The 10,994-nt window shown below is 36.6% G+C and overlaps 1 protein-coding gene across 1 annotated transcript; it reads left to right on the plus strand.

Annotated features, from left to right (window-relative positions):
- Nucleotides 1-543: 543 nt before the first annotated feature.
- LOC110447712 lies at nt 544-9,279 on the plus strand. Its single transcript, XM_021493584.1, has 5 exons — nt 544-673; nt 4,595-4,632; nt 5,899-6,092; nt 6,591-6,701; nt 7,275-9,279. The coding sequence occupies exons 1-5, from the start codon at nt 642-644 to the stop codon at nt 8,388-8,390; spliced, it is 1,491 nt and encodes a 496-aa protein (XP_021349259.1). The 5' UTR covers nt 544-641; the 3' UTR covers nt 8,391-9,279.
- Nucleotides 9,280-10,994: the final 1,715 nt, after the last annotated feature.

Here is a 10,994-nt window from a genome sequence, read left to right on the forward strand (position 1 = left end):
TGTTTGCTTGTTTGTATTTAAATGTTCAGTACCAGACCGTTAATTGTAGAAGAAATTAACGTTCAGTATTAACAAAATTCAACTGGAATCCACGTTTTCGATGTAGATCTCGATCTTTATTAAAGATCCAGACAGGAAAATTGACCCTCGATAGTTTGACAGTCAATATACAGTGGTAACGTAACTTTTTTTTTAGTAATTTATAAGCTTATTAAAATAATATTGTTACTAATCATGAGTACACATTAACGTTCATACATGTAACGTTAGCTGTCAAATGTCACGTTCTGTCTGCATCCTGTCTGGTTTATGTCTGAAGTGTACTCGAGTAACATCCTGTGTTATGAAAACATTAATGTGTTCAATATACTCGTGCTATGGCTGAGAGGCAGACTCACTGGTCTGGAGACGCAATGACTGATCTCGTCTATAAATAGAAAATAGAAAAAATACCGAAACCCAGATTTGTCATCTAAAAGTTGATTGGATAACTTATATAAAAGTGACCAATCAGAGGCTCTGACACTGCCAGCGTACGTCGGCGAAGAACTGTCTGGCATGTCTGGTGCACGGTGGAAGGGATGTGTGCGAAGGTCGTATTAATCGTGTAAAGTTTCGTTGTGACAGAAAATCAGAAGACCATGGTGGTGTTTTCCTTGACACTTGTCCGACAGTATGTTAACTTCAATGTTTATTTTCTTTATATTTATGAAATACAGTAAATCAGATTATCGCCAAGGGGTCGAAAGGGGCATCACGTTTTCAGAGGTTCGACTCAGCTTCTACTGTAGTGTATTTTGTAAATCTAGACTAGTTGTTGCTTTGTTGCTGAAGTCGTTTTCTTCTTACAAACCTAGTGCAGCCTGTCGTGTCCTATTCAAATATTTGACGATGAATTTTAAATGTTTCTTGAAGCAGTTGATCTAATCAGATCGGGCGTCGTCTTATAAAACTGATAAAACCTGTAAAATGTGACAATATCGTTACCGTGAGATCCCAACTCACTTTTATATCCCAATCATAGGAATTAAATACAAGGGAGAATACGATAACAGTGAGTTATATTCCTGCCTGACTCAGATCTGTTCTATCCCCCACCGGAAAAACTGTAAAACAACAACTGTTCCTCTCCTTTCCGACGTCTGGACGATGATTAAATCACCTATTAAACTTATATTACCAATTATTATTAAGCTCAATTCTTAACAGCTGAAACGGATAATAACAATCAAATTAAGAACAACCATAATCCTGCTAAGCATAAGCCCTAAATCGAACATTTGACACTGAACAAGTGATGTGTAATATAAATGACACCCTACCCTGGTTAAAAATACTTGACTTGGCTAGTGAACATTTCTTTTTAGCTCAGTCAGTTGAGCATTGGACTAGTAAGCAAGAAGCCTCAGGTTTGACCACTAATGGAAGCATTAAATCGCGGCAAAAATTACCCATTTTTCAATGGTGCCCACATACAGATACCATTGTAGAAACTTACAGTCTATGATGAAGTATAAACTTCTCCAAAGGCTTCTGTTTAATGCTTCGGCTTATTACCCATAGGACACCTGAAACATATAATATATAACATTTCAAAACAATTACAATGTCCACCAGTTTCGCTTAGAATAATACATATTCATTACTCTCATCCATGGCACCTTATCACATTATAGATACTATATGATGATATATATATAGTGGTAATGATGATCGTAGCTTACCAGGGGCATCGGACAGGCACATGAATGCTTCTTGAGAGTATATACTAGTGTACGTCTGCTCATATGCAGAGCTGTAATCAGAGTGGTTATATTGGAGGTATAGTCCGGGTGTGGGCCCGACCATGTAACATGAGCCAGGTGACGCAGATGGAAGTCCATGGTTACCTGTATGTATGTGTACATGTGTAGTAGGACGAGGAATAGTGATTAAGATAATGCCGTCGCTGGGGCTTGAACCCGCAACCCTTGGCTCTCCAGCCCGACGCTCTACTGCTGAGCTTAAGGTAAATTCCCTACAGCTGACGCGTGTAAGGCAACCTAATTAATCCCCATCTTTTACACTATTCCCCCCTTTTTCAAACACCAACCCAGGATGTTTGACTCCCTGCCAAGGGTCTCCTACCTTGAACGAGAGGGTCACCGGCACCAATTTGTAATAGGACGAGGAATAGTGATGAAGATAATAGTGCTGTTGCTTGGGCTCGGAACCAGCGACCCTTGGTTCTCCAGTCCGATGCTCTACCGCTGATTTAAAAGGAAATTTCCTACAGCTGACACTTGTAAGGCAACCTTGGTAATTAAAGACCAAAAAAAGGTGTCTGTTTAGGGTTCCCGACCGACCCTAGCTTTTTTTATTTGATTTTTAAACCCTCGCTGATTTTCAAATTTTAGAAGGTTCCTTGCCTTTCAAAATGGCTTCCTGCTCTGTGTTGGCACTAAATGTCATCATATGGAGCACAATTTGCCTCCAAATGAACCTTGTTTATGTAATTCTTTGTTTTACATACAGTAGTAGGGTCATAATCACATGACCAAAAATATACAAAAAATAAAATAAAATAAACGCCAAACATATTTTTTTTAGGTCTTTTAAATAATAATTTGGGATTTAAAATTGGTTTTGCAACCTGTATATGAAAAAGATAGGAAGTATGATTGAGTTGCCTTGTATGTCTGTTTGTGATTGTACATCAATTTGTTTGCAACTAGTAGACAACTTATCCCAACACTGGATGGAGCATGTTCAAGCGGGATAGAATTGTTAGGGTTGGAGAAAAAAAACTAGGGTTGGTAGGGATACCTGAAACATAGATTTTTTTTTTTTACCTAAATAGAAATTCCCCCGACCAAATGCAAGCCAGTGATTATGAGCAACTTGATAGTAAACAAAAGAGTCACATACATTGTATACTGACAGTTATGTATGTTAGTAATTAAGAAAGGCTACCTTTTGTTCATCCCCGATATTCAGTGGTTACGCTCACTTTTGCTCTCTACAGTAACATGTACACCCCTGGAATATGTCATAGCAAAATTGAAGGCACGAAGATAGCTGTTTGATTGGTCTCAGGTAAAAAAAACTGACCAGTCGCTAGGCAAGATACATGTCCTTTGAAGATTACAAAGGAGAGACGCCCGACATCAAAGCCTGTCAATTTTTACAGTTACGTGACCGCAAGATTCTTTTGATGTATAGCAAAGGATCGAACTAGTCTTCTTGTCTCATCAACAAGGTGGCGCACACTGAGCCTTCAATTTTGCTATGACGTTTCCATGGGTGCAGAGAGCAAAAGTGAGTGTAATCCCTGGATATTGAGCGCGAGGATGCCTTTTGATAGAATGTCAAAAGAGAGCATGTCAAGTTGTAAAATTGAGCTNATAGAATGTCAAAAGAAAGCATGTCAAGTTGTAAAATTGAGCTTATCTTCATACCAAAAAAATACAATGGAAGTGGACTCGGTCAATATGTGCCAACCAGGTATCTCAATTTGTTGGAGCATCCGTCTAGAGTTTGAAGATTCTACTAATGGGAGGTGGTAAACGGTCTAGTGTGTCTTCAAGGCGGACGACTTTGTTAAAGGAGTGAGGAATGTGGCAGGATTGCTGGGGGTCAGGTAGCTCAATCGGTTGGGCATCTGTCTTGAGTTCGGTTGACAAGTTTTTAAAAACTGTTCTACAATATTTTCACAGCATATTTATTGAACATATTCACTAGCCAATGAACTCAGCACAAAATTTACTAGCCCTAGCTAGGTGACAGCGAGGTGGAATGGTACACCTGTTAGCTCTGATTTCTATTTCCAATAATTAGTTGGTGTCAATATATTGCAATATGTATAAAGATACATCTATTTTGACACTGTTCTCATTAAAAGCTGTTTCTTGGCAAATTAGCCTGCTCTTTATCAACCTTGAACCGGCTTTTTTTTCGCAATACTAATATAGCTATGTCAACTTTGTAGCATGTGACCATTCAACTGGCTAGTCTTTGCAAGTTAATAGAGCAGTCTATTTCAAAACTTAGTGAGAATGCTATTCTGTATTGAAATATACTGTAGTAGATAGGCTCTGGTAACATCATAGCTGCCCCATACGTACCACTATCATTTATGTGAGTGACATTTTTCTCCAAGTGTCTCTGATCATAGGATTCTAATCTAGGATTGCACATTACCGATGCAGTGTTTACGGCATTATCCCTTAACCCTTTCACCACTGTAGACCATAATGGACTCGTCCATATCAATGCATGGTAGAGTCTACTAAAGTTACATAGGGGTGAAATTAAAGGGTTAATTAGCTCAGTCTGTAGCCTACTAGACGAGTTACTTTAAACTGTAACAAAGTTTAATCCTGGTACCAATTGCAATGTAACACTGGAAATGCCTTGATGGATTGGAACAGTGAAACTCTAACCCTGAACCATCTGAAAGATAGGTTATTCTTTAGAATTTCCTAAACGTAATACCTTATTGTTTATAATAAATGAACAAAATAACAGATGATTGTGAGTTGCATAGATATACTCAAAAAAAAACCTAACTTATTTAATCTGAACTTTCAACTTCATTACATATTTATCATTTCAGTGGAGAGACCCTTTATAACAGAAAAAAGATCCTGCAAGGTAAGAGGCAATACTGACTTCTAGTTTTACTTATAAATTTTCCTTTCTGCTCTCTAGAAGGCAGTACATGTGCGTAATATATTGGACATTTGTATATCATAATCCAGGCTAAGTTAATTCCCAGAAAACTCCTTTCTTTAAGTGAATGTTTCAATTATTTGAAAGTATATTTTCATTCCAAACCATCAATAATATGAACTTCCACGGTAACAAGATTTTGAAAAATATTGTACAAAATAATTGTTATGGAAATAGGACTTACATTTTCTGAACAGTCAGCACCTATTGTTTTAATTAGTGGTCCTTTTTGTATCGGGATGTAACAAACAACTGTACATGTAGATATGACCATGAGGCATCTTTAGTGTCACCTTTGAAGTGAAAGTGTCATATATTCCGTCTTTGCGTATTGCAGAGGTATCTTCTCTTGAGAGCAGGTATTGATTGTTACGGCATTTGTTTGTGACAGTAACGCCATCAAGCTTTGAGAAAACGACGTAATTTTCTCACGCAAACCAATGACGTAACAATCAATCCCCGCTCTCAAGAGAAGATAACTCTGCAATACGCAAAGACGGGATATACATATAGGGATCACTTTGTCGGTGGTTTTGTGTAGTACATGTATGTACAAAAGGTGGCATATATACAGGAACAGTCCATCAATGGCAGATTTAGTTTTTAGTTTCAACAAATTTTATTGAATTCAATGGCAGCATTGTTGTTGTCAGCACAGAAAGTTTCAGTGAGAAAACGATGGAAGGATAATGGTTGAATTTTTCGTGAAATTTTCAACACAAAACCTGTAGTATTAATTCTCTGCTCAAGTTTGATTTTTGAAACAAATCTGATAATCAACGTGACCCCCAGTGGTTATTATTGTGAAAAGTCCTATGGTTTACGCATGACACCTCCCCTTAAGGAGCATAATATTTGATTTTCATCAAACTTTCTACACATGAATGCCTGTGAAGTTTTCTTCACAAATCTGTACTACTTATCAATTATAATTGCCCACTGAAGTTCGTCATTGTTACCCAAATCTAAAAAAAAAATATGTCTGACAGCGATTGTCTTGGATTGTAGACATCAGTCGTCAGTCACATCAGTTTCTTTTTTATTTGGTCCAGCAAAATTCCTACCAGTCAGCTGTCTTGGTCAGAGGTAATGATTACCAGAAATTTAACCAAAGTAAAAAACTGAGTCCTGGGCTCATTATTTTTTGCTGAAAATATATTTTCTGAAAAGTTTTCATTTCATTTCAAGGCCAGACAGATGTGCCATTATCACAAGTGGGAATACAGCAAGCCAAGATGGCCGCAAACCGCCTGGAGAGTGAGAACTTCACTCATGTGTTCTCTAGCGACCTCAGTCGGGCCAATCAGACAGCTCAGGTCATCATGGAGGGTAACAGTGTGTGTCACAGCACCGTCGTCACCGATAAGCGACTCCGTGAAAGGGTAACATGCCACAAGATTCCTGTTCAAAGATTGATGTTTAAAGTTTAAATATTCGTATGATGATATATATGTGTTCTGGATTGGATGCCTGGAATATATATATACCTGTTAATTTTATAAAACAATTATTTGGGAAAATATTTATGCATTGAGCCATTGACCCTGTTATAATCCAGTTTTTAAAGAAAACTTGTTTGATATTAGTAAGATAATAACAAGGAGAGTATTTTGTTAAAAGCTAAATTAAAAAGGTTGATTTTACTGAACAAGCAGTTCTGCATTCAATAATGTATGCATTTGAGCATTTTGTAAGCATTTGAGCATTTTGTAATAAAGGTCTCTCTTAAGATGGAGAATATAATGGTACATAAAAGCATTTCAAATAAATCTTTGTAGAACGTTTTAACTTTATATACTTACATCACAATTACAAAGTTCAAGTTCCTAACTTTCGCAAAAGTTTTCATACTGATAATGTGTTGAATATTTGTTCTGTAGAAATTTGGTACACTAGAGGGAAAGTCGCACAAGGAGCTGATTGCTGCTGCCAAGAAAGCCAACACCAACGTGGCCAGCTACACCCCCCCTGGTGCTGAAACTAACTTACAGGTACCTATTGTAAGCTACACAGCAATCCACCTTATGGGTGGGGACAAGTCACATCAGAAATAGGACAAGTCACTTTAATAGGTGGTTGGTGCTAAATTAGAAGCAAGGGCAAGTTACATAAGTGGGTTGTGTTAGTTACATCAGAAGTAAGTTACCAAAAGGCACACATTTAATCACATCAGAATAATGGGCATGTGGACAAGGCAAGTAGCCTTAAAGGAGAGACAAGTCATATATATTAATGATAATGATATGGCATATAAAGTTATCAACGGGGCAGTTTATCTAGTAGAGGTGCAAGTCACTGCAAAGCAAAGGACAAATCACCTGAAGGAAGGGGGAAAAACAGAAGGTGAAAATCTGTATATATGTCTGAACAAACAAAAATATAATTAAGTTATTTAAAAATCTATACAGATGATATTTCTCATTAAAACTAAACATTTTGTATTTTATCACATAATATACATGTATACATTGTAAGATTAACATGGTAAAAATTTGTATACAGAAAACATTCATCCAAAATACTCTGAGAGCTGCATTATATCATTTTTTGATTTTAATTTACAGATGCAAGAACGTGCAATGTCATTTTTTCGTGATCTATGCAAACTTCTGGTGGCCTTCATGAATGAGTCAGAAGATAATGAATATACCCCAGGATCTATCAAACAGCGGCACGGTGGCAGCCTTGGGCGCAACAGTGGCAACATACGCAACCGTCTAGTGAGCAGTCGGCGTAGCCAGTCTTTCTGTGGCATTGCATCCATGTCAGATACCCCTGATCTAGATATATACAATGATTACCAGTCATCTGATCAGAAACGACGCAAGTACGAGAAAGATCATGAGACCAGCGACGATCCTGAGGACAGTTCTTGTCACAATGCTTCGTCATCATCAACAGTAGCAGCAGCAAATCATTCTGCACGATCACAGGACACAAATGGAGGGTTGTGTTCTTCTCAAGACGAGAATCTCGCTGACACTGTGATAGGCAGGTCAAACTCCAGCAGTTCTTCAGGCTACGCAAGCCTGCCAGACGGAACAGACCTGTCAGACAAAGACAGTGAGGATCAGGTTGAACGAGAGGACCAGTCGGAGGCTAAGAAAGCTAGTATAGAGAACCTGTTTACTCCCACTGGTTACCTAGAACTTAATAGTGAATCCCCAGACAATTTCTCTAATTCTGAAAATGAACAATCTTCAGATTCGCCAGCTCATATTAAGCCAGATTCTGACCAAGCACATCACAACAGTTTCAGCCCTGAAACCTTTGTCACTGGCCCTTCAGTGATCAACAGGTCCCCAGCAGGCGGTTACTGTCCAAATGTGTCCCTGTCTCCACTCCTGGCCCATCGCCTGTCCAGTGTGTCCAGCATCAGTTCGGGTCGCAACAGTTCATTTGACGACATGGACGGACTACCACCCACCGTGGCAGACGTCCTCATCGTCAGCCATGGTGGATTCATCAAGGAAATGATTCGACACTTTGTTGACAATCTGGGCTGTAAGATACCAGGAGGTAAGAGTCATGCACTGAAAGTGTGTGCCAACTGTAGCCTTTCTAAGTTCACTGTGACCGTGCACAATGTCAGCGAGACACCAACTGTCAGTTGTATCACTATCAATGAGAGAGACCACCTCCGGGAAGTAGAGGTCACAGAATTTGACTTAGCTCTCTAGCATCTCCTACATGTCTCAGACTTTCATCTCTCTCGCGTCTCCTACATGTCTCAGAAAACATCTCATTTTTAGACTGAAATAGGATGTTTTTTTTCCTATTTCATCATGCATAGTTTTACCAATTGTTTCTCACCATATGAGAAAAAAATTCTCGCTAAAGTTAAATTATCTCTTTATTTCATTTTCAAGTTGCAATGTTGCCAATAATTGTATAATAGACTGATCCTTTCTTTTTCGATGACAATGTTTCTTTCAACAAATGTGAACATGTTTACCAACTCAAATTAATTGGATATCATTTTTATATATATGGTATATTATATATATCAATTAAAGAGATATCAATGCTTTAAAAGTTAGCAATAACTTGAAAGTCTTCACTTGAAGTTAACAAAAAACGTAAGATAGACTGCGATACATAATTGGTACTCTCATCCATTTTATCACTTTCCAACAATAATTACTTTAGTGAAAATTCATCATCATTTATTTTGATAATTCTGCAGCCACCACATGTAATATATATAGTTTTGCACCAGATCTGATATGACTTGTACAGGCTATATATATATATGTATTTTAACAAACAGTCAGTTGGTTTATATGTACAATCCCCTTCCCGTCCAGCCTCATTAGTTGATCTGTAGATTATAAGTAGTATTAAGTTTCTAAACATGAGTAAATATCAATTATCACCATTCAAATACTATTGTTGCAGAAACTAGGTAGTTATAAGTAATTTAATACTGAAATATGTTGTGAAAAATTGACAATATCAGTTTGTAAAATTGCTCGAAAGTTGTTTAAATTGGCATTCAAATATTCCGTCTTTGCGTATTACAGAGTTATCTTCTCTTGGGAACAGGTATTGATTGTTACGTCATTGATTTGTGCGAGAAAATTACGTCGTTTTCTCAAAAATTGATGACGTTACTCTCACAAACAAGTGACGTAACAATCAATACTTGCTCCCAAGAGAAGATAACTCTGCAATACGCAAAGACGGAATATGGAAATTGTATAGATTATTTAAAAACATGTCTTGATTCAAGATGTGAATAGCTTCCATTTATGGTTTTCCTCCATTGAGTAAAAAGAAATTTCCAGTGAAGATTTAGTGAACCATAAATTATAGATTTATACGTGTATATCAATATGTGTAGTATCAGCACTGACATCTGAATATACTCTCTTGTAAATAAGCTGTACAATGTATATTTGTTGAATGACATCTTTCATAGTTACTAACATTCTCAAATTAGAACTGTTAAGCCACACATACTCTAGTAACAACAAGCTTTGGCAGAAGTTTGGTCCTGACCCTTTGAACTATTGGGTAATATCAAGGAAGCAATATTGAATTTAACTCATTCCCCCCTGAAGTTTCATAATGAACTATTCCAACCTTTGAATTAGAGGAGTTCAAATGTGTCTCCAGGGATCAATGAGTTAAAACGGTTATTCAAACACCAAATTTAAAAAAGTTTTCAACAGAACCGTTATAAATTAATTGACTTCTGTGCATACCCTAGGCCTTCTATGTTAAAAATAACAGAAATTGTATGCATGAAGTGTGATTATAATTTGACGATAAACAAAATACATTTCTTTTAGTTATCCAATAACATTCTACTGAGCAATTTTGTATATTGATTTGTTTTCGATATTCTGACTTAATGATGGCATGCATTGACCATGCCTTTCATAATGTGTTGACATGTGCTTTTGTTGTGAAAATAATTGGTATAGATTACTCTGAGTAAGCTATCGGTTATGTTGTTGAAGGGTAGGATGATAATGTGATTAAATGAACAAACATTCATGTTTCCCATAGAATTAAGAGAAATCTAGATCTTTTTAGTGCTTGGTAAAATGTAATGGTATATGTACAAGAAATCAGTCGGTTAGTCAGAAATCAGGAAATGTGTTGGTCAATTCCTTTTGTAGATTGATTCTGTTATAAATGTCTTCGGTTTTGTCATTAAAGAATATTTTTTACAAAAACAAAACTTATGTACAAATATAACTGTAAGGTCAGTATTTCATCATTTCATCAATGTTTTGTACGAGTACATATTTATCATGTCAGGGTAACTACTGGATTCCTCTGAAAATATTCATTGGCGTTTTGAGGAATTAAGGTTGATCTTCATTTGTTTGCATGTCTATAGTCCATCTGGGCTCAGAGGTAAAAGTCATGGCTTTTTAATAATGACACAAATTTTTAGGATTTCTTTTACTTTTTTTTGTATTTTTGCATTCATCAATACATTTTCCATTTACTACAGCCAACTAACAGCTGTTTGAGAATGTAGCATAGCTGTATAGGAATTAGATTTATACATGTTTGTATTTTTTGTAAAAAGCCTCATTGTGTTAGATTTGTTCTTTTGAACAGGATGGGAAAATGGCAGTTATATGTGATGTTTTTATTTTCATAAAATTGTGCATTTGACAAAAATGGCATATTTTTTTTATTTTTTTTTATCTTACTGAAGCTTGATAATGACAATTGATTAGATAGATATAAGTTCACACATTATCAACAATATTTCTATGTTCATTTGACAGACTTGGCCACAAATGTTATCCTTTTTGCTTAAT

This window comes from Mizuhopecten yessoensis, unplaced genomic scaffold (genome assembly GCF_002113885.1).
Source record: "Mizuhopecten yessoensis strain PY_sf001 unplaced genomic scaffold, ASM211388v2 scaffold3575, whole genome shotgun sequence".
NCBI classification, from domain to species: Eukaryota; Metazoa; Mollusca; class Bivalvia; order Pectinida; family Pectinidae; genus Mizuhopecten; species Mizuhopecten yessoensis.